The 25674-nt window shown below is 37.7% G+C and overlaps 1 protein-coding gene across 6 annotated transcripts in view; it reads right to left on the bottom strand.

Moving 5' to 3' along the window:
• The window catches only part of Cpeb4 (cytoplasmic polyadenylation element binding protein 4), an 81373-nt gene that overhangs the window by 34752 nt on the left and 20947 nt on the right, over positions 1–25674 (bottom strand). For all 6 annotated transcript variants that reach the window (XM_048815273.1, XM_048815298.1, XM_048815291.1 and 3 more), the window contains one exon: positions 10134–10215. In XM_048815273.1, the coding sequence (XP_048671230.1) occupies positions 10134–10215 (82 nt within the window). The remainder of the gene's footprint in view (positions 1–10133; positions 10216–25674) is intronic.

Below are 25674 nucleotides of genomic sequence, written 5' to 3' on the forward strand. Positions count from 1 at the left end.
TCCTTAGACTCCTAAATTGAAATTAGGAAGTGTTAATGTCTTCCCTGTCAAAGTAAACAAGCCTGAAGTGTTTAAGTTTTCTAAAGTTTGTTTCCCCCTTAAAGGCTACAATAATCAATGCCTGAGCCACTGAATCAGGAACAAGAGGCCCTGTGTACCTGTCCCAACCTCTAGGTACTGGAAAGGGGAAGGACTTTATAGATCCTGTTGCATCTCACTGAGCTTTGATGGTTTTCAACTATAAAATAGAGATGATAAATTTTAAATAAAAAGTTACTGTACAGATTCAGGTTAGGGATCATTCTCAAAGGATACTCAGTAAAAGTCAGCAAAATGGTACCTACAGTGCCCTGAAACTTGCACTGGTTGTTAACACCGCCATCCATATGGGAGGTTTACCTCAAAATCGAAAATGTGAAAGTGTCCTTCAACCTACCTGGTACACAGAATATGCTCCAATGTTTGTGGAGCTGGATTATAAGAAGAGGCTATAAGGTAAGATATTTTCAAGTCAAATGGCTTAAAGAAGGTTTTAGTGGTCCCCGTCTTCCCCCCTAGGAACAGCCTTGTTACATAATTCCAGGATATCCCTACACACATAGCTCTGCCTTAAAGGGCAAAAAGATGGCTCAGATATCAAAAATGATACTCCAACATGTTCTTTGGTGAAGATGACAATGTAGGATAGGGTGAGTGACTTCCTCAACATTCCTCCATTAAATTCCTTTTTTATGCTATGTTCTTTTTGATATTGGGGACGGTTCTAATGACAGGAATATAAAGTATAATGGTTGAAGAAGATCTCTAGAACAGTATTTTGTAACCTTTGTAACTATTAAGACCTACTACTTTGAACAACATTATTTCATAGAGGCTCCCTCCAGGATAACAATGGAAGACCTCTACCCTCATCCCCAATCCAGCAAATAAACACAAAACAACTCAAACGTTAACAAAATAACCTTAGGAACAATATGAATTCACAACGCATTTAAATGTATTCTGACTGCATTACATCAGCATCCTCGTGCTCTTAGAAGATAATCACACATACATAAGTGACATACCAATTATCTAACTAGAATGCTCGGTCACTAATGGGTTCACAGGCTCCATCAAACAATTTCTATAGCTGAAGAGACTCATGGTCCACAAATGGAGAATAGAAATGTTTCAAGAGGCCAAGTAGAAAATAACTGTTTCCTAAACAGTTTTTAGGCCTATCTCAAAAAGAAAAGATGTAGTCTAGAAGCAAAGCCTTCATTCAACTGATTCAGTTGACTGGTTTGTGTTTATACACACGCTTTCCACAAGCTACTCAATATCAAATACTGCCACACGCAGACTCGCATGATAACATGTGCTACTCTGTCATGAAACTGTAAAAACATTGAATTTTGTAATGTAAGACTATATAGAACTGCCTACGGTAATTTAAAATTCATTGAAATCAACCCCTCTGATTACAGGTGAGAAAAGAAAAGTGACCAACCTCAGGCCACACAGCTGGTGATGGCATAGCCAGATTTGAACACAATCCCAAATGTTTCTCTTTTTGTTTATTAATACTTCAAGAAGTATATTATATGTTAACAACTTCTGATCATTACAATAAAGAGACCAAGCTAGCTGATTTAAATATCTCTATTTAGGCAACTATGGTAATTATTTATTATTTGGAATATTACAGCCCGTAGAAGTTAGATTTAAGTTCTTTATACTTCAATTAATCATGTCTGATCTTCAAACTAAGACTTGTGCTATACTGTTGGTTTCCCAAGCACTAAAAAGGGCCCTCTAATTGGCTAACTCCTCCTTCTCTTTCCCAATGTATAGCAACTGGCATCCGCCCAACTGGATTCCAAAGAGATTATGGAACTGCTTTTCCTTCAGAGTTCCACTAATGTTCTTAATTGACTGGTTACCAGGTAAAACCAGGGATAAAACAAAGCCTTGCTTTTGGATCTGAGTGCACTGGTGTGGGAATGAATTCAGAACCAGCCAATTAGACAAAACAATGAAGCCAGAGGCAGCAGAGGATGGGCACTACAACAGCTTTTTCAAAGAGTAGTAACTAGTTTAAAATTAGCTAAAAAGTCTGATTTACACAAACTTTACTGCTGAGCAGCAACAAGTTCAATGTGGGTTTCTTCTGAGGTTTTGGCTCCCCTCCCCACTTCCTCTCCTTTTAAACTGTTAGAGGGAGGACAGAGGCAACATGAGGAAAAAAAGAAATTCACAAGCCAGGCACAGATAGCTGATAAATTAATCAAGTGCATACAGCATTCAGGTAAAAATTCCATGCATACCATCAGGAAGCAATAATTTTTGAGGCTCAAGTGTGAACTATTCCCTCTTCCTGTTGCTAAACTGCATGTGATGAGAACCTTGGATACTTTTATGACAGCTTTCCCTCCCCCAAAGTCACCCAACGCCACAGTCCAGGATTACATAACAGGATCAAGGAAGGCCTCAAGACCTTCACGATGACAAAGGGCTTATTAAGCAGATATTAGTATATGGGGCTGTTTCAATAGCTACCAGCAAGTGAGAAAGCAAGAATTACCTCTCTACGTGGTTTTATAAAAATTTAACGGAAACACATTAAGAAAAAAAGATAAGTGACACTATCAAAAGGTACACTATGCTCAAATTAATCAGGTGTGTAGCACAAGCAACATGGATATCTAGAAATGTGGACCCATTTTCTCTTAGATAAACTGCTGGAAGTCTAAAAGCCTTATTCCTTAAATTTTATTCAGATTTCACTTCTAAATGGAGACTATTACTATTTTTGTCTGTCCATCTGGTAAAATCCACCCATACATACACAATACGTATGCAACAATGTAAGTCATTAAAGAAACGTATCTATTAATTTGCTACCTGATTATTACTTGCTTTCTGATTTGTTATCTTTGAAGTGTTTAGTTACCACATCTACTTTATTACTTTACCAGTCTCTACCCTGAATGTGTATCAAACTAAATTCAATCATAGCACACTGTTTCCCCCAGCTCCTCTCCATCCTCACCTCCTCACCCAGGTAAAAATCAGAGTTGCGTCACCAACTCAAAATAGGATTCCTCTGCTCAATATTCAAGATGAAAGTAAGGGACTGCCTAAGTAATTGTGGACTCACATCATGAATATGACAATTGCCTGTATAATTTTCAGAACAAATAAAAACAAGGGTCAAATATCACAAATGTGAGGAGGGCAGATGGCAGAAGATCACTACTTTCGACTTTCAGGGCATGTTACGCAAGGACCAGGGCCCATGAGGGTTTGGCCAGAGTACAAGATGTGCTCAGCACGAACTGAGTTGGTTTCAGTTCAGAGGCACAGCAAGGAAGATCCCAGTCCAATTCGTGGTTATGAGCACGTTGATTTGTTATGAGCAAATCAACGTTCACACATCACATTTTTTTCTCTCCCAGGCATTCCCTTTCCCTCCTCCCCTTAAAGGGGGGTTGGGGGGGAGGGAAACAATAGCAACCCCAAATCTGGAAAAGCACAACACACTGTTCAAAGTCCACACCTCGTAAACTCTGCCCACACAGGGCCCAGAGGAATCCAATAAATCCTGATCAAAAGTCAACGAGAAAGCAGGCAGCTGTTCAAGTTAGGAAAAGGCCCTGTACCAGCAGCGACACAAAGCATCTTGCCCCACAACCCTGCCCTCTTCTTCCTCAGGACAGTTACCTCAACAGGAGAAAGCCCAGGTCCCATCCTACTTGCACAAGTAAAGGCAAAGGAGACTGTGTAGGATGTTCCATGTCCCTGGTCAGGAAAGGGAGGTTCAGAAGGAGAGGAAATCTACTTCATGTCTAAACAGCCACACATCATGTTAACTATAGCCCAGTTTAAATTGTACGCTTAGGTATGTACCTCTCCCCATGACCCAGGAGGCTTTTAGAAGGAAGGCAATTTTCCACTCTCTGGAGATCTCAGCCACTCCCCTACTCTGCTGCTTTGAATTACTTGGTATCACCCAAAGAGAGCAAGAAAGAGCCAGCAGTTCAGGAAGGATCTGGGCAGGCATGCAGGGCAGCTAGAGGGCTAAGCCTGGATCCTGAACACTCCTAACATGTAAAGATCCCTGGATTTGCCGGAAGATATTTGATACCATATAACAGCAATTTATCTGGAAGGAGAAATCTGATTATGAATCCCAAGAAAATTGGCTGGTTTGCACTGTCCATTTCTTCCATATGGTACCTTGCATCACGCCCCACTAGATGTCTCTAAAGGAAAATGGCCATCTAACCCTGTAAAAAGATTGGGGTGGCTGGGGTACTGAGTTATCTGTTCTCAAATTGCCACAGCAAATCCATTTAAACAGAGAAAGGTTAAACACTGTAAGAATGATACTGCTCCCCTACACCATTCCTTCTTGAAATAAATCCTTCTAATATTAAAGCAACAGAACCTATTTCCGTAGGAGATCCTCTAATTTTTAACATTTTTATTTATGCCCAGATTATATCAAGTTTATAACATATAATTTAAATAAATGAAAGAATTTAATCCTATACATTATAACTCTCAGTAAGTTTCTAGAGCTCTCAGTCTACATAAAGTGCATATCCATATAAAATCTGTTCTAAGACATCTGTTTATCAGTATATAATGTCTCTTCTCCAACACAGAGAACTGAGTGATGGGAATTTGGAATACAGGAATATTAAGAGAAGTGAGTATCAAAAAAAAGTTAAGGTTTCTCAGATATTGCTTCTTAGACAGCAGCACTAAATTCATTCTCTCCCCACAATAAAGATATAAAATTTAAATAATTATCCCAACAGTCACTCTTTTATAGTGACATAAAAAAATCTTATATGAAATTAATGAAACAAGCTTTTGTACTAAACTTGCAACTGAGTTTCATGATTTCCTTCAAGAAGAATATTATAAATTCTTTTGCTTAGCAACAAAGAAAAGAGGCACAGATGGAATCTTTGCCCACTCATTTAAGCATTTGTTTCAAACAAATTTTACAGCAATGAAAAGTAGTGGGAGAGGGTCCCTAAATATAATGTGCAAAGAAAGAAAAAAACATCAAGATTGTGTTAAAACGAAAGGTCACAACATCTTCGGCAATCAGGAGTAGATGGACAACGTTTAAAATAAATGTGTATTAAATGAATGCATGAAGCAAGTGAGGCAGTGGCGTGTTGAGCTATGTAATAAGCACCACTTCTACTCTGCATACGCCATCGGTTTTCTGAGCACACAGGCATCTGGACAAGACAGGTCTCTAATCGCCCTGCATTGCTGAATGCGATCCCTTATTGCCTGCATTCAAACTAAATATCTGAAATGCCTGAAACTCACAGGAAATATGGTGGGTATGCCAAGTCCCCCTCTTCCAAAAATTGAAAGCAAGATACATTCTCAAGCAATACGAGGAAAAAATACTCCATTTTTACCATATTCAAAGGAAAATTGGGATGATATTCTGATTCATAATTCAGTTAATATCTGAAATACAACTATAATGTTTTGACAATTGCCTTTGTTCTTGCTGTCTCATTCTGACATTCTACTAAAATGAAGCAAACTGGATGTTGAATTGTTTTCATATATCAAATTTTAAACACTCAGCCACTCTATGAAATTGTGAATTGAACATTCTGCTAACATCTGATAATTTTCAAGTACTGTTTTTTGTCTCTTTATCCAGTATGTCTCCTTCTGCCTCCATTCCATAGCTACTGCTTCTTGGTTTATTCCTAAGTCCTTTTATTCCCTTCACATGGCGGGTGGGTCTGTCTTACAGGATAAGCTGAATATAACTGCTTCATGAATCTGTATTTCACCGTGCCCAACCTATGCTTCAGATGGCCAAAAACAGATGTACTCACATGTGGTTTTAATCTATTCCATGCTGCTCTATTTCTAAATAATAACTACCATTTCACAGGTGAGAAAAACCCACAAATACAGTAAGATAAAATAAGCCCAAAATAAGCATCTGGGCATTTATGATAGTAAAATATTTTTCTATCCAGGGAAAAAATTCTTGATAAGCTCAGTAATACTGTGGCAACGCGCAAGCCGCCGTGCAGGTGATCAGAATTCAGAATCAGCCTGTAGCTCAGGCTCTGGGCTTATGAGACTGGGTGTGCAGCAAAGAAAACGACATCAGTCTCTGGGGACAAGCTTCTGTGGACTGTCGCTGGCGCTGGTTATGGAGAAGGCAAGGCACAATTTCCAGAATAAAAATAACACAGAGACCTGCCAGCCGACCAGAGAAAGGACTCAGCGATAAGAGAGAAGGCGGACCCTGTTCCTCCCCAGGGAGCGAAGCCCCTGTGAGAAGATGACAGTGGCTTTAAAATTCTTAGAAAATTCGTTAAAGAATAAGTTATTTTTTAAAAGAAATGGATATAAATTATGAAATGAAGACAAAGTCCTCCTGAACATATGTTGGGGAAAAAAAAGATAAAAGTTTTCCAGGAAGCCAGCTGAAATCAACAACACATTCAAAAACAAAATCAAAAACAATATCGGAAGTTCTCTAGGCATATCAAGTATCTTATTTGTGGATGACAAAAATAAAAAAATTAAACACCATATCAAGAGAGATTTTTTTCCCCAAAATGGAAAACATAAATTCAATTTTCTGGCTTTTTGTTCATGTAAATTAATTAAGCTGAAACAATAAATTCAACTTTTAGTTTTGTAGCCATTTTAGGTTTCATTATTTAAATACAAACACAAACCACATATCTATGAGCACTGCCATAAAAGCTAAAAATAAATGGGATTATTCATGATATGCTTTGTAAAATTATTAATATAAAATAAACTCAAATATAAAATCTGCCTTCATGTTTTAAAAAAATTCCTCAATGATCCTTCTAATTCAATTTCTACATTTTTTATTCTGAGAGATATATTGCTGTCTACTAGTCTCATAGAATGAATGCCAATTTCTATTTCTGTTCCAGTGGAAGCAGAGCACTGGGAGAGGTATTTTATTTATTTACTTTCAAAATGGATTGGCAGATTTTAGATACCTATTCTAAAAAGACAGTGTTATTTTGTTAAGGTATTCAAATTTTCTTATTATCTTTAAACCAAATCACACAAGAGAATCACCGTTAAAATCAAGCATGATATTTCTTAAACTATCTAACCTGGAACAGAGTTTGATAAGAATAAACTATTTCCCTGAACAACACTACATTTTGGTAGTAACAGACTATAATGATATCAAGTTCATGATCTTGGTTTTAAAAATTATAAACTAGCTTTTTAAGACTGCCCTTACTTATGAATTCTTTACTGCTCTTTGAAGGAAAAAAACACACTTAATACCTAAACTTAAACTGAAGCTGGTTTTCTCATTTGATGTACATGAAAAAAGACTTAATAGATATTTAGTAACACGCCATGCCATATTATTTCTTGAGTGTCTTCTATAACTAGGCATGTGCTGGATTTTACAGATACATCACATCATTTAACCTCATGAGCACCACAGAATGTAGTGGCAGAGTGGTGGTTTAAATCCAGACCTCATGCCAAAACCCCTGGTTTTTCCACCTGCCATGCTGCTTCTTATAAATCACAATTTCACAAAATCTTAAGGTTCCCAGACTAGATAAATCATACATAATTTTTTCTATCATTTAACTTTTGATTCTTCCTCCCTACAGAATCAGCTAAAGAGAATTAAGGGAAAATTGATTGAGAATATGTTTAGAAAAGGAATACAGAATAAAAGTGAACTTTATATAATAATCCATTTAGCAAACTAGAAGATGGACATAAAACTGAGATATCCTGGCTAAAACTGATAGACCAAGGAAATTCTACAGTTAATCCTATAATAATGTGTGCAAATTCTTCGTATTTATTTCAGTACCAGTTAGAGGTGTGCTTCTTAGAAAAGTCACATAACAAATTATATCTACTGTTGTTTGTAGCCTGTATTTTCTCTGATAAAAACCATAGGCACTTACCATGAAAAATGATTTGACTACCTATCATTCCTAGGATCCAGTATGTAGGAGACTTTTAAAAAAAAATGGCCAAAAAAAATTAAATACATTAGGAATAAAAGAGCCTAGCACAGCAGTGCATGCCTGTAATCTCAGCAACTCAGAGGCTGAGGCAGAAGGATGGTAAGTGCAAGGCCAGCCTTAGCAACGTAGAGAGACCCTGTCTCAAAATAAAAAAGATTAAAAAGACTAGAGATGTAGATCAAGGGTAGTGGAACCCTGGGTTCAATCCCTAGTACCAAATAAATAAATGAATGTCCTTCAGCTACTTTTTTTGTACTTAACTTTTAATTCTGAAGTAATTATAGATTCTCACCAAATTACAAAAAAGTACTACAGAGAGATTCTCACATGCCCTTTATCTGGTGTCCCCAAATGGTAACATCTCACATCACCATGGTACAAAACCAGGACACTGACATCATATAACCCCAGACCTCACCCAAATTCCTCCTAGAGTTACTCTTCTAAGTGCAGTTTTCCTGGTGCTAGAAATGGCCTCAGATCCTCTTCACTTTTCATGATGAGAATACGAGAGTGGAGAGGAGGAAAGACTGCCTAAGTCAGAGTGCTGGAAAGCAGCGAACAAAACCAAGTTTGAGAAGGCATCTTTCTTAAGAGATAGAGCATGCATCTGGATCAGAATCATTTTCCAGAATCCCACGAGGCATTCAGTAAGAACCTTCAAAATATTATTAAAGACCCTTGAAACAGTTCTAATATTTCAAAGTTATCTCGTGAAATGGATGCATATTTTTGTACACATTATTTTTCATCTCTCCAGAAGCCCCAAAGCATTCCTTATTTTTTTTTAAAAAAAGGACCCCTACTGGTCTTTTAAAAATATTTAAACATATTACTGCAGCAGTAATATGATAAACCAAACTCAAAGGGAAACTAACTGGCTTGTCACCACTTGCCACCTTTGCACCTTTGTCCTTAGTACAAAGCTCTACATCTGGCACAAAGCAGGCGCTTAAAGGCCACGTGAATGAAAGAATGAATGAACGAACTAACTAACTAACAAATAAGTGGGGTAACCAATATACTAAATACTCCAAATTTCTTTGGGAGGAAAAAAAAAATAACTTGCAGCTGGGGGTGCAGTGGCACATGCCTGTAATCCTAGTGACCTGGGAGGCTGAGACAGGGGAATTGCAAGTTCAAGGCCAGCCTGGGCAACCTAGCCAGACCTGTCTCAAAATAATAAAAGGGCTGGAGGGATAGTTTGGTGGTAGAGTGCCCCAGAGCTCCAACCCCAGTACTACCAAAAACAAACAAAAAATCTTGGTTGTCACTTTTTAGCAAACTGCGATTTTTGTGAAAAATGTTTTATTTTATTTTGTGGAGTAGTTTTCACAGAATCAGAAGAAGGGCCTTTATAGAACATGTAGTCTGGTAAATCCCAACAAAGGTACATGCTGCACCTGACAATAAAAAGAACCCACCACGTCCTATCCCACATTTGGGGTGGGGCTGGCATCTGCTTTTTATTGCTGAAACTCCCAGGTGATATAAGGTCCTATAGCATAAAAGTGAAGAAATAGGTCTGGTCAAGCTGAATGTTTTTTCAAGACACTACGGCTAGTCAGTACCAGAATTGAGACCAGAGGCCAAGCAGGAATACTGCTACTTTTTAAACATAATATGTTAAAAAAAATTAATTATGAAACTTATTTTAATTGTAAAAACTGTTGGCCATCTTTTAAAAATTTACAACTAGGCAGAATTTAAAAAAAAAAAAAAAAAAACCTATCAAGACTTGACTCTTACTGGTTTACAGTCACTAGCATAAGTGGGTAGACATATACAGTTAGGGCCCTGAGAAGATTTTTGCCTGATACATTAAAAATAAATAAGAGTACAGTTCATGCTTTGAGCTAACTGCCCACATCTACCAATTTGTCCTCTTGCAGGACTTAATTTGGTATCATAATGGGTCTATTATAGATGCTCATCAAATATGTTTGATTTTTTAACAAAAAGTTCATGTACAAAATTGAGAGCACTTACTTGATACAAAGTATGACTTTATAATATTGGCTATATGCTCATCAGATTAAATAGATAATATACGTTCTGACTATCTGCTAAAATAGAATAGTATATTTCTCAACTTACCTTTAATGGAATCATTCTCAGCTCTCATTATGTCAATGAGTGAACTCTCCAGGGAGTGCATATCGAATGTCCTAGGGCGGTCCTGTAAGTCCAAACACCACAAACCACTTTTTAAAACAGCATTTACATGTAAAAGAGGAAAACAAGTTGCACTTCATGGGACAGAGATCAAAAAACAGCAAAAGTACTCCCTTTCCATATCAGGTAGTTATTACTTCATGTTATTACTTATCCTTTCAAAACATCAAAAACCACAAAGTACATAGAGCTCAGTAGAAAGTAATTTTTGTTTTTAACAACGTATTCCAACAAAGCACCATTTTTATTAAAAAAGCATAAACCATTAAAACTAATCTCCATATCAGTTAAGAACATTAAATAAAATATAAATAAGTCTATCTTTTCTACCACTTGAGACTCTAAAATGCGGCAAAGCTTTCTAACTTGTTTCAAGACTTACTTCTAAACTGGCATCTCTGTGTGCTCTCAGAATAGATATATTTTCTTATAAGCCAAGGTTTGCTAATAGTCATCAAATATCTGTTAGATGATATTCCAAAACAATATTACTGGTTAATCATGAAAAAGACATTATACCCTCAATGAAAGAAAAGAAAAATACTTGATTTATCTCTTTCTATATTACCAAGGCTGTCCTTGAATTCTAATGATTTACATTCTCTAAAGATTTTTTAAAACTAACAACTCATTCAGAATATAGACAATATCCCCAAATACACACACACACACACACACACACAATACATTTTAAAAAAAGATATAATCACCCCTCCCCCAACATAAAACTCAATCTGGAATGATGGGTTACAGGGACAGCTCTCATTACTTTCACAAAGCTTCCTCCAAAGAGGAAACTATGAGGAGCTGTGGAAGCAGATTCCATCTCTCCCTGCCCCCTAGGCACAAGGTAGGAGGTCCCAAAAAACCCAGCCCTTACCCTGATAAGTAAAGAATAAAAGACACAGATAAGAGTCAGCATCTGGATGAGAAAACCAAAGGCCATCCCAATCTTATTTACCATGTCAACTTGGAAGAAAGGTGTAGGGTAAGTTGTTCTCTGAAACCCTGGCTCAACCTGGCGCATTTTAAGAATGGGTGGGGACTCCTAAATATATAGCAAATATCCTACTGCTCTGGGAGTCCTCAGGATGAAAACAACTACAGATAACTCAAATTAAAGTCTGGCTTGCTAAGTTAAATGCAGGAGAGGAAACCTTTTCATATTAAACTCTGAGAGGAAGCAGCGATCCATGCTTCTGATCCACCCCCTACACACAGAATATTAATGGGCTTCCAAAGCAGACAGACAGGCAGGTTCCATAAAACTCTCTCTTCACTTCTGCTTTCTCTTCCATTACTTTTCTTGCTTATTTCTTTTCTTTCTTTATTTTTGGCGCTAGGGAGTGAACTCAGGGATTTGGGTATTCTAAGCACACACTCTAGTACTGAGCTACAGTCCCAATATTATTTTTTCTTTTTCTTTCTTTCTTTCTTTCTTTTTTTTTTTTTTTTTTGGTTACTGGAGATTGAACTCAAGGTCACTTTACCACTGAGCTATCATCAGCCCTTTTAATTTTTTTATTCTGAGACCAAGTCTGGCCTCAAACTTGCAATCCTCCTGCCACAGCCTCCCAGCCCAATATTACTTTATAACTCAAAACTTTAGCTTCTTAAAAAATTCACCTCCAGGGCTGTGGCTGTAGCTCAGTGATAAAGCACTTTCCTAGCATAGGTGAGGCCCTGGGTTCGATCCTCAGCACCTCATAAAAATAAATAAAGATACTGTGTGTCCATCTACAACTAAAAAAATATTAAAAAACAAAATTCACCTCATAATTTTATTGTTTGTTTGCTTAATTGTTGGGATCTCCCTTTTCTATTTTCTGAGCTAACTTCTAGAACCTCTAACTGATAGCAACTATCCTTCACAAGAGAGCATTTTTGATCAAGCTGACATTTCTCCCTTGTGCTGCTCTAATACCACGCCCTGTAGGATTATCATGCTTCCCTGAAGCAGGGCCACTCCTCACCCTGCCCCACCGTGTAGACAGACACTCAGCAGTGTTTACCAGATGGACTGCTCTGTAATGCAAACTGTTCATCCCTGTGATTTGAGGCATCTGAACACAATTCTATTCAGATATAAACAATATTAGAGGAGAATGATGCAGGTTCCTCTGTGGGGGAGAGACCGGGGACTTAACACAGGGCTCTGCTCTGAGAGTGGTGGCCATAGCCCAGAACCTCCTCCCCACTTCTCCTCCCGAGTCTTTTCTCACCAGCTTCTCCTCAGCAAGATTCACAGAGCAGCAGGAGGCCAGAATCAGAACTTCTGAAGGTCAGTATTCCTAAGAGTATTCGTACTGCATGTCAAGCACTGAATCACTGTATTTTCTCTAAGCAGAGAAGTGCATAAGAAGGTCATGAAGCTCCACCAGCCGTCCGGCCGTAGCTGGACTGGCCCTCCTCTCGGCAGTCTAAAACCAGGTCATAACTGGGCCTTCCCTACAACCCATCTTCCCCACACGCCCATACTGAAGGCCAGACTTCTGGGTTACTGTTCACCTGACTGTCCTCTGACTGCGAGGTTCCCAAAGGCAGCAGCTGCATCCTACTTGAAATGTTCCCAGGGAGTCCGCCTCAAATGGGCGCCTATATGCCAAGACAGTCATCCCGTCAGTCCCTGGTACTGGCAGGGGTCTGAGGTGAGGAGCTCCCTGGAGAACAACTTTTGTCTATGTGTGCCATGGCACAAAACAGGTGAAGAAGCACTGTCCCACATTCTGTACCACCATGTCCCAAGCACATTCTATTAGTGCACAAATGTTGCAACATCAAGGAATGGATGAATTCCTTCAAGTCATTTTTAATGTTTAAATATTTCTTCTTTCCTACTTCCTTATCTTAAGGTTTGTTTGTAGATTTCCCCTTTCCCACTATAGAGCTGTATGTTTTCTTTTGCCAAAATAAATAATAGAGTAGGAGGAAGAACTCGGCCTATTATTCTTTTTCAGGCAAATAAAGCAGTAAGCGACCTTGTGAATTTCCGGAACTTGCATTCTGACAATCACTGATGAAGAACGCCAAAGAGAAACAGTTGAAAAAGAATAGAACACAGAGAGGTTTTTGCTTAGTTTCTTTCATAAGAGCTCTTCTCATTAAGTCAAGAAGCCCTGTGAGTTTCTACATGGAGTACTAGAACTTAGCAAATAATTTTACAGCATCCTCTGCCCCAAGTACACTGCCTGGAACATAAATTTTTGCTAAACTTAATAACTGATCATTTCTAAATGGTAGAGTACATTAGAGCTAAAATTCTAATGAAAAGTTTAAATTTCAGTAGTATTTTGTGTGATTGAAAAAAACAAATCCTTTACCCCTTTTCCTTTAAATTTTATGATTTAGTTGAGGGGTGACAAGTAAATAATATTATACAAACTCTGATCAATTGCAATGCATCAAGGATTCTCAGACTCTATGTGAACTTGGAAGGACACTGCGCCTCAACAGATCGCTGGTGATTATATTAAACTCAAAGTATAAAGCCCAGTGGAACAAGCACCACATTCTTGCCAATCCTAGTCTAATATGTATTCTTCTCCACAACCCAACCATATTAGGAATTATACTTATTATAAACTACATTTGAATAGTAATAACATTACTTTTTTTTTTTTTTTTGGCAATACCAGGAATAAAACCTAAGGCCTCCCATGTTAAGCAAGCATTCTACCACTGACACTGAGCTACCTCCCAAGCCCCTTTTTAAAAAATGTTTATTTTGAGACAGGGTCTCACTAAGTTACTACAACTTCAACTTGGGATCCAACTTGAAATCCTCCTGCCTCAGCCTCCCAAGTAGCCCAGATTACAGGCCAGTACCACCATACCCAACGAAATTTTACTTCATATGATGCTTTGGTAATTTAAAGTTCAAAAACCACACACTATTTCAAGTAAATATTTTGCTCTCAGAGAGGGTCCAAAGTTTATCATTCTTATGCTACTCGGCTGATTTTCTTCAATTTTTAAATACAATAATTTTAAAAACTTAAACTGGAAGTGTCTGTGCCATTAGGAAGCTGGCAGAGGAAGAGAAACACACAGAAACCCAACATACAAGCACACAAAACAATACCAGCTTTCCTGCCCAACAGCCAGGTTCAATCAAGGGAGTAAGAGTGCTTTCAGTTCCTAACTCCATCCTCAATTTTGCCCCTTCTGATTACTAACTGAACCAAACATAATTACTGACCTATTTTCTAGGATCCATTTCCCAGAAAGTAAACTGTCAAAAAAAAAAAAATTCCTTAAGTGACAGCTCTTCTTCACTGAACTTGAGCTGATGACCAAAATATGAAGATCAGCATAAATCCATGTAATGAGTATCGGACACAGGAAAGCTCAGCTCTGTGGGGGCATATCCATTCTCCAGAGCTCCCTCCTGGCCCATGAAAGGAAATGGTTTGATTAGCTCTCTAATTTCTCCTTCCCAGCTCCAACGTCTTTTTGGTTTTGGTTTTTGGTTTTGTTTCAGTTTGGGCAGTGCTGGGGTGGAACCCAGGGCTCTATGGAGGCTGCACAAGTGCTCCACCGTGGAGCCACACCCCTGCCCGTCTTTGTATTTTAGTTTTCCAAAATGGACTCTTCCAAAATGTACATTTTATAAATTGTAATGAAAATATGGCAGGAACCAGAAATCTGGATAAAACGATGAATTCAAGTTCACCACATTTTGTCCATGAAAAAGCAAAGGGCCAAAGGTAGGTCAGTAAGAAAATGAACCTCTAGAGTTTTGTTTCCTTAGTTTTGGGGATCAAACCCAGGAATTCGCAGGTGTTCAGTACATGTTCTAACCACTGAGGTATACTCCCAGACCCCCTTAGAGTCTTAACAGTCAATTCACTTTCATTACACTATACACAATGCAAAATAACAAGTTTCTTTAAAAAGAAATTACTGAAACAATTTGTTGGGAGAAAAGGAAGTAAAGCGTCCTGATTTCAGATAAAAGATTAAAGAATCTCTTACAAACAAAAAACACCAACAACTTTATTTGCTTCGACTCACTTTTGCCAGTTTCTCTTGGCAGCTTAAAGGGGGAAGAGGTGAATCAGCAGAACCCGCCTTTATTCAGCACCTATTAGGTGCCTCTTCTCAGCACCTTCTTAATACTGTCTTATTTAATCCTCAAGACTTCTAAGTTAGGCCATCTTATTCCATTTAATAATAAACACTGGGGTGGGAAAATACAGTTTACTGCCCAGACTGTGCTGCAGAGTTCAGCAGTCAGGACTCCAGCCCAGGTCTCCTGCCAAAGTGGCTGACATGTCCTCAGGTAAGGGAAAGGTCATGGCAGTCATGACTGGGGACTTCAGACACACATTTGAATAAAGGTGGCCCTCTGCTTTGAGGGCAGGAACATGATGGCCAGTGCCTGGCAAACAGGCAACCACGAATTACATAACAAAGGAAAGAATGACCAAAACCCAGAAGGATGACAGAAGATGATATCAGAATTCTGAAAACCATATGAAAAGAGAAGTCTTACCTTCCTTCTCCCCATGGGATGACAGACAGGTGCAGCACACAAATGATCTCTAAGTTACCACAGGAGAAGAGACAGCAGTACTAATGTCAGCAGCAGCTAGCATTACGCCTTACATACAGCTTCATTTATTCCTCACAAACCCTAGGCAATTGGGGATGTTCAGTTATTACCCCATTTCACAGATGAAGAAACTGACGCTTACAGTGACTAAACAAGTTTATCATCGCCATGTAAGTAGAGGAGGCAGAACTTGAACCCAGGCCTTCTGATCTTAGAACACGTGAGCTTAATAATCATGCCCAAAAATAAAAGAGCAACAATTATCTTCAAGGCTCAGCAAAGTACACTTTATTACAGTATTTAGCCCTCATTTTGTTTTGTAATCTTAATTCTTATATTTAATATGCTGAGCTGCATGTCAGAAACTGGCTGGTTAAGTTTCTGTCATCTCTATTTCACAGGACTATTTCTATAGAAAAAAACTATACAATACCACTATGAAAATCAAAGTTAATAAAAATGACCTTCTTAAAAAACAAAGTGAGCATTTCAAAGGGCAAGACCCCACCTTTCATATATGCCCCTGAAAAATGCTGCTGGCTGTGGCAAAATAGGAAGACCTATGTCAGCACACAGCTACCCACAGGGCTTCTCATAACATTCCAGAAGTAGCCACAAGAAGCACAGGAACCTGTCGGTCCATCACTGTCAGGAAGAACAACTTAACTGTGATCACACCACAAGCCAAAATCATCATCATCTGTGACAACTTATTTTGAGACCAGGTCTCACTAAATTGCCCTGGCTGCCTCAAACCTGAGAACTTCCCAGCTCAGTCTCCCTGTGGCTGGGATTCCAGGTGTGTGCCACCATACCTAGCCACGGCAACTTCTTTTAACATCCAGATGATGATCTAAGCCAATGTGTCTTATACTTGAAAAAACATCAGAATCACCTGGAGGTCTTGTTAAAAACGAGGATTACCGAGTCAACCTCCAGAGTCTCTCATCAGTAGGTCTGGGTAGAGCCCAAGAAGCCACATTTCTTTGAGTTTTCAAGTGACGCCAGGAAACACACTTTGAGAACCACTGCGGTAAGCAATTCCATTCGACAGGTTAGCTTCACTAGATTTGTAGCTTATACTCTGACTGGTCAGCTGTGTATAGTCCAGCCTAAAATATTCCACAAGAATCATTTTAAGGTTTTCATAGGAAGAGAAGGCCTTTGTTTTCAAAACCTGAAACAAAGCTCTCTTCTCCACCTCTAAGATACATACCTCGGGAAAAGATTACAATCAAGTCCAATTTCAACAAATAGGGAGTTGCTCCTTGAGAAAAAGCCTGGCGAGGTAAGTGGCTCATCATTAAGAACAAACAAAATACAAATCTGGAACTTACATTTTCACTCTAAAATATTATCTCTGGCATTTATATATCTGGTACCTTAGGTATAGGGTTCTATTTTCACCCAATGACAGAATATCTGCCGTCTGGCTTACTAATTTTGTGTCTCTTCTCTATCAAAAATATTAGTCAAATGTTCTCTGCTATCCATATTCAAAACAGAGTCTCAACAAAGGATAGGTTCATTACTGATTTATTGAGTTTTTGTTTTTTTTTTTTTAATCAAGTCACGTCACCAGACAATTGCCTAGGATATGCCAGTCCCCCTTGGCTTGCCTTGATAGAACTGTGGCTTAACAGTATTATCTCAGATTTTAATAAGTAGAAAACAGTAGTATCTATCATTTACTAAATATTTATGGATGTTATCAAGGGAAAAAGTCATTATGTCTGCCAATACGCCGTGGTTTGAAACCCACAAGGCAAATTTTTCTGAAAGGTTTCACTCTTACGTAAAAGAAAGCTTACTTCCGTTGGAGAATGAGAGGTATGTAACCCTTCAAATTCCATTTTTGGGGCAGGATGTTGAGATATTGATAGCTAAGTTTTTTGCTCAGATGTAGTAGCTGTCCTCAGCCTCAATTTTCTCATCTAAATATACCCCATCTACCCACCACTGTCCCCACCACCACTCAATTGTTTATAAACTTGAGTTAGTATGTTTTGGCATTCCTGGACCAGGTCTAAAACAAAATGTAATTAGTTGAATATAACCAAATTATTAAAAGCCAAATCAGCTATCCTCTTTACTCGTTCTCTTTCTGTAAAATATCTGTTACTGTGATTGCTTTTCAGACCTGCTATGAATCTCTATCAGGCTATGGAAGCTTCTCTTTTTGGCTTAAACATTCCCTGGTGAAGAAGCGAAAGAAAATATTTTGGTTTAAAAAGAAAGTCTATGCCAGTATGTCAGCTGCCAAAATAAATAGGAAGTTTGAGATGCCAGTAGGGCCCATAATTAATCAGAGGTAATATAGGAGTTTAATCCAAGATTTTTCAAAATGTAAATATTCTTTTTGGATCAAACGATATTTAACTCCACAGATCATCAAGAGTTGATGATACATTCCACGTTTAGAGTCCCACTTCCAAATGAACCTCACTCACATCCCAGTGCAGGCAGAAGTTCGCCTCTGCACTCGGGCATTGTACAGGATGTCAAGAGGCTCAGTTAGGACTACTTCCCTGCTGAATCATGAGCTTCTCTCACTTTCACACTCACATGTTATACAGCACATGTAGAGCATGCTGTAAATTCATCCCCACCAACAGAGAAGGGGCTGATATGTTCCTCCTGCCTCTGTTATGCATCTTGTGTGATTTATCATTTGCCTTCATTAATTTCTCACCTTATGAAGTCACTACTGTTATTAGTCCCATCTTAGGCAAATGAAGCTATGAGAGTTTAACTAATTGCCCTTGTAGTCACACAGTGAGTGGCAGTTCATTTAAATGAATCTTGTCATGAACTAGAATTTTCACTACTGACATCTGCAAGGCTTGAAATCCTTCATTCTATTTACATGATCTGAATGCAGACAAGTGTCGAAGGTTGAAGTCGAAGAGGTAGTTGTGTGACCTAGGAGGAAGCATCTCATATTTCTTAGCAAGTTCCCCTTTCCATCAGTACTTTCTCATCATGACCTCTAAAAGGAGGCAAAGAGCTCTTATGTTACCAAATGTTCCCTAACAGAATTACAAACTACATATAAAGGGATGAAATGTTTTCAGTGTTTCACTCTGACTAGATCAACAGCTGCATCTGCTTCCCACCTAAACCAATGAATCAGAAGATCCCTCCAGAAAGCCTTTGAGAACATTTTCTTTAATTCCTCCTTCACTAAACTAACTACAGTCATTTTGAAAGCATCAGAAATCTTTAATGTGGTAAACACTTCGTATCACCACTTATTTGTACTAAAAAAAATCAAACTGGCATTCGAGGCTCCATTAGTCAGTTCTTGGACCATCAGACCCTTCTTCCTCATTCTTACCTTGCCTGGCAGAAGAAATCATTGGAATCTATCATAAGACCTGCATTCAAATCATCACTTATGGGCTGGGGTTGTAGCTTAGTGACAGAGGGCTTGTGAACACTGGGTTCAATCCTCAGCACCACATAAAAATAAATAAACAAAATAAAGATATTGTTCCCATGTATAACTTAAAAAAATGTTTTAAAAAAAATCATCACTTAGTAGGCAAGTAATGCTGATACAGCAGCAGATTGAACACTGATTTCTTCTTCAAAATGAAGATAATAATGCTCCCCTTATGAAACTACGGTAAAGAGTAAACGAGATGAGATATGCGACAGCAGGTGCCCACGGCCTAGCAGAATAAACACTTCCTCTGCCCCTTCTCTCTGTGGGACAGTGGGAAAGAGCCTGAAACTCACATGTTAAATTAGGTACTGACTACAGCAGGACAATTCAGCTGTTCTGTTATTTCCTATAGCCTGTTTTCATAGAGATAATCACATACCTAAATCTCTGAACCCACAAGTATCCCAGAAGGTTTCTGTTACCTAATAAGCCATTCAGAACAAAGGACCATTGGTTTAAGGAAAGCAAATACTACTAAAACTCAGCCCAGAGAGGTGAAGTCACAAAGATCCACGAAGACCCTGAGTGGCCATTGGGGTTCCTCTTCCTCATGTCTGAGGCCTGAGCAGAGCCTAGAGTCAGCAGGGGAATGTGCCCCAAAACACACAATCCTTACTCCTAAACTGATGCTTCTGCCCCAGAACTACCGACATCTCTTCTCTTTGTGAGCTTGGAGAACAATCCTCAGGCAGCGTCTGCCCAGCCTCTACCTTTTGGGTCCTCACCAGTCTTTTGCCACATTCTTAGATCTCCAGAGTCTCCTGGGCAAAAGCTCCTCCTCCACCCTGAAACAGGCCACCACACTGTACTCTTCATAAGAAGGATGCCCTTAGCCTGGGTTAATTATTCCCAGCCCATCAGAAGCATCAAACGTTTGTGCACTAAAAGAGAACGGAATGAGAAGGGCTGGTGGAGCCAAGGCCTACAGAAGACCCAAGCCTCCACATTCCTTCCAAGGGCAGCGCACATGGATGTTAGTTCCTGGGAATGGAACCCAGGGGCACTCCACCCCTGACCTACACCCCCAATCCTTTAATATTTTATCTTGAGACAGGGTCTCATTTAGTTGCTAAGGCTGGCCTCGAACTTTTGATCCTGCCTCAGACTCCAGAGTAGCTGAGGCTATAGGCATGGGCCTCCACGCCTGCTACTTCTACATTCCTCTTAAAAGACAAAAATATAACCCAAAAGACTCAGTCCTGTCCTGTTCTCTGTCTCATTATTCTTCCTTCCAGAGGTCCAGCCACTAGTGTCCAGAAACCAGGACCCAGAGAAAGACTAAGATGGAAAAAAGACTCCCAAATTTCTGGTCACCAGCTGATGGTCTGATATTTTGGCTGGACCTTTTCTTTTCTCTTTATTTGTTTTGGTGGCTGAGAAGGAGATGAGGCCATTAGGGTCGTCTGTAGTGATTAAGAGGAGGCTGAGCAGTGGAACAGGCTGGGCGGTCTCAGAAATGCAGCTTTGCCTCAGTTTCTCACTCTTTTTCTTTAAAAACAAAAAAAACTTTTGTTGTGTTTTGTTTTTTAAAGATTCCTTTATCTTTTAGAGATACCTGAGCCATTTTCAGATGAAATGATACCTATCTGGGAAGTGCTTTAAGATAACATAAAAGGAGAGAGGGTGTTAGCACTATAGAAGAAAGGCCGGCCAGGAGCGTCCTCCAGGAGCAGACAGCTCAGCTCGTGAAGCCAGGTGACAAGTACATGGCAGTTCGCTAGACTCTTCTGCCTACTATTGAATATGTTTACATTTTTCCATGATAAAATATTTAAAAGAGCGGGGCTGGGGTAGCACAGTGGTTGAGCATTTGCCTCACATGCATGAGGCACTGCATTCAATCTGCAGCACCACATAAAAAAATAAATAAATAAAACAAAGATGTTGTGTCCATCTAAAACTTAAAAAAAAAAAAAAAAGTTAAAAACACTGTGGAAGAAACTTATAAAAAGTGGGGGTAGAGGTAGGAATCAGTGGGTTCAAGAAAACAAACATTATCTAGCCCAATCCACCATTACCTAAGTATAGTCATTTTATTTTTAAAACTAAAGAAACTGCTAGTCGTAAGATTGAATTAATATTTCTATTGGAAGACTTGTTTTTGTTTAACAACAGAATCTTCTGAAAGCCAAATATCAGACATACTTTTTAATCTCAAAAAATCACACAAGCAAAAAAAGAAAAAAAAAAACAGACTAAATAAATGAGAAAATGAAGGATCGGGAAGGTTGGAGTAGCTTGCCCTGGGTCACATAGCTAGGAAGTGTCAGAGCCATATATGAAATCCAGATTCAACTCTCGTTACTATAATTAGGATATTTTTCGGAGTAGTAATGCTCTTATATTGAGGTGTCTGTCCTTTTTAAGTCTCACAGACAATAAAATGACAAGAGCTATTTTACTGACTAGCACCATGAACCTACAGACTAGATGCAATCCTCAAGAATACTTGAAAGAACTATTATTAAAAAGGTTACATGATGTTTTAAGTATAAATATGGTCTTAAAATGTATAAAACCTAGGGATTAATTATAATAATTTTGGACTATAAAAATGACTGGGATATATTTGATAAATATTTGGCAAAAAGAAACTGTCCAACCTAATAAATATCCTACAATATGGAAATGACATGCAGAGCTTATGGCTCTAAACTTTAATAATCAAGTCTGAAAACATGAGACAGGACCTATAAACAGCTGATAGAGTTGTTCCTTGACATGTAAATGGGATTGAATTCTGTTATTCATAGGTTACAGTCTGCCTTTTGCAGTACTATTTTATCACAGAATGTAAATCAGCACATGTTATAAGTATTCAAGGTAACTTACACAAGTATATATTTGCAAATGCCCAGATATTTTCGGAAGTTTCCACACATTTCATTAATGGTTACATTTATACATAGTTTTTATCCTACCTAAAGTTGAGCCTGTTAGTTTATCTTAAAAGTTTAATCATAGATTAAAATGACATCATTAGGCTAGCTGATAATTTATTCATCATGTTTAAGACGAAAAATTCATGTTCAGTATAATTTAAGATTATCACAGGTCAGAATACATTATAAAATCAATTTTGAGAGTCCTATGCCTAGTCCATAACATAGCAGGTGTTCAATAAATGTATGCTAAAAATTAAGATATAAGAAAACAAAACCTAATTCCAGGATAAAAATAAAATTATACCCAATTCAAATCTATAGTATCATCTCCTACTTCTTACCAAAAAGTCACAATTTTTCCATTAAAATGTTGTCTTCTTTAGTGTATATAAAAGCAATACATGTTCTAAAGTTCTTAATAAAACAACTATAGACAAACTCTTTCAAAATACTAAAAAATACAGGCTGCAAATCAATAAATAAGTGTGTGCGTGTGCGTGTATTTATTTATTTGTTTATTTATTTATAATACTTCCCTTCAAGAAAACTGATAATTCTAACAATTTACCTGTCCTGGGTCACATCTATAACTGATTCAAAAGGAATACTTTGAGAAATAAAGCAAGAATTGTTCAAAATCTTTTAAAGGAACCCAAGCAAACTTGTAATTATTTTATGATTTTATTCAATATTTGGGAGCCGTATTTTAAATTTAAAAAAATTTAAGCTGCCTAATAAGGCTACATACTTAAAGTACCTCACCCTTCATTGTTAGGTACTATTATCTTGATGAGGAACTGTCTTCCAAATTTAAGGGATTTACTCAAGGCCATGATGCAAATTAGAATTCAGGGTCAAACTTCAGTTTGCTTGGATCCACAGCCCATGCCATGTATTCGGCCTCACAAAACAGCTTCTCAATAATTATTCATGTTACACATGGAGAAACTGATTTAATAAAATAAGACATACATTTTATCATTTTATAATCTTAAGCATTTCCTGAGAACTTGAAAAATGTAATTCACTCTGTTTCAATAATATGTGACAGAAAAATTTTGATGAGAATCTACACTAAATTTGAATTTATCTATATGTGTGTGTGTGTGTGTGTGTGTGTGTGTATACATATTTGAAAATTTATCATGGCAAAAACATACTTTTAATTTCTGATAGACACCTTTACTCAATTAAAATGAAATAATGCATTTGCCATGCATTTTTTATTCACATTATCTTATCTGTGATGAGACCAAAAAACCCAAGTATAACACATTGCTAAAAATAATGTGGTAATAGAGCTTGCAAGATTATTTTCCTACTATCTGAAGAGAAAAATCACACAGGAAATGAATTTAGACAGGAAAATTCAAATCTAGGCACAAGGTTAAGGGCACCTTTCCCATTTCTTTTCACAAACACCAATAAGGATTACTCCCAAATCTTAACCTCATGACTAGGAAGCATCTTTCTACTTGCAACTAGCAATCATCACCTTCACCAAGATGGCAATAAACAGGTTTTTCCTGAAAGGTGTTGGAACAATGTGTTGACCATATTCTACAGTTTCTCCAAAGACAAAATAGAATACAAAAAAAATCTATCCTAAGATCATTCCCACTCCATCAGAAAAACAAATAAATCTACAAAGAGGGAGGAAATCTTATGTGGAGGCTTTTCCCAAAGTTTCTTCAAAATCTCAATTCTATTAAAGCTAGAACCATCCAACCCATATTTGCAAGTCAGAAAGTTAGTTTCTCCCCTTTCTAAGTCAAAGAAAATGTTTCCTATGCAAAAATTCCTTTTGGGATTATATTTAAAAAAATAAAATGGAATGAGATTGCATGTTGAGATGGTTCCAACAATTCACCATGAGTGTCAGAACTGAAACACTGCTGCAACTTTGTTTGCAAATAGAAGATGTGGTACAGAATTTAAGCATCAATAAACTGACAACATGAGGAGAGTTTAAATTAAAGTAATGAGAATTACTTGCCTAGTTAAGACAACTTGACAAATCTGTGGTACCTGGGTCTAAAGTAAGGGCAAATGGGGCTGGTTCTAAGTCCTAAAGTATTTCCTACCATTCAGTTTTAGGTTAATCTTTTTAACAGAGACATGTGTGACTTCCCAGTTCTTAGCTAATAGAAGCAAGAGCACAATTAAGCAGTAGATAACAGTGTTAGCATACAAACTAGGCAACTCTCCTCTACTTTCCTGCAAAGACAAGGGACCTAAGCATCCCACTAAAGTGGTGCTATATTCACACATCATTGTTGGCAGTTGTCCTAATTCACTATTTGATTTGGTCACCAGAATTCCAGAATCAGTTTGGCAAGACAGGATTTCCCCCCCTTAATGTAAGGATCAAATCATTCCTGTACTCACAAGAATATGGACCCTGTTTTTGTTTTTGTTTTTTTTTTTCCTTTTGAAATCAGGACAATAAAACCAAAAGTCACAGTGTTGATACATTCTACACATGAAGTAAAATAACACATATGAAAGCACCTAGCCCAGTACCTGGTATATAGCAACCACTCAAAATTAAAAACAAAAGTACTGACTTGAACATTATCTTAGTTTAACATTTAAAGTTGATAAACAAATATAACCTATTATTTTTCACTCTCAAAACCCTGCAATCAGCTTTTATGTTTGTTTGTTTGTTTGTTTTAAGAGACAGGGTCTGTTGATATTGCACAGGCTGATCTGAAACTCTAGGCTCAAGTGGCCCTCCGCCTCAGGCCTCCAGAGGACCTACAGCCCTACAATCAGCTTTGTTCAACACTTGTAAAGGTTGTAAAAGTTTTTCTTCCATCTTCCACACTTCTTGGAGACCTTCTCTCCTCATCCCCAAACTTGCCTATGTTATAATGACTTGAGGGTACACAATGCTATAGCACAGTGGTTAAGGGTTGATTCTTATGTGTGAGTAATAATAATTTCTACCTCAGGACTGTTGAATGAATTAAGTGTGTTAATATGTGTCAAACACTTAGAACCGAGCAGGCATCTTAGCTCTCATTAGATGCATACTACTTTAATATGCTGGAAAATAGGATTTGAGGCATGGCATCTGAATTCATACAATGAAGTTTTAGGCTAAGCAAAAATACCCTATAAATACATTTTAATACAAAAAAATTCTAAAATGCAATGCCTTTCCATACAAGTTATTGGAGGGAGCATTATTCATATATTTGGAATCTTCTCATGCTTTATAACCATGGATAAAAGGAAATGTTGAGATTAGACAAAAAACTAATTAAAAATGTCATCATTAATTTTAATTCTCTCTGCGTAACCAAGCCTGCAGTAAACAAAGATAGAAATAATTCTGGTTCTTTTCAAATTAAAATAAACATTGCCCAGTAACAGTTACATTTCAGGGACATAATTCCCTTTAATATAACAATTCCATGCTAACCTCTGGTTGAATATCAATATTATAATGTAACCATGTTAAACTCTAGCCTATAATTTCTGTAATATATTTCAAGATCTCTCCATAACATCTTAGGAATTCTTTTCAGCAGCAATTGAAATTTAATGACTAATATCTATAAACTTTCT

Source organism: Marmota marmota, unplaced genomic scaffold (assembly GCF_001458135.2).
Source record: "Marmota marmota marmota unplaced genomic scaffold, marMar, whole genome shotgun sequence".
NCBI lineage: Eukaryota > Metazoa > Chordata > Mammalia > Rodentia > Sciuridae > Marmota > Marmota marmota.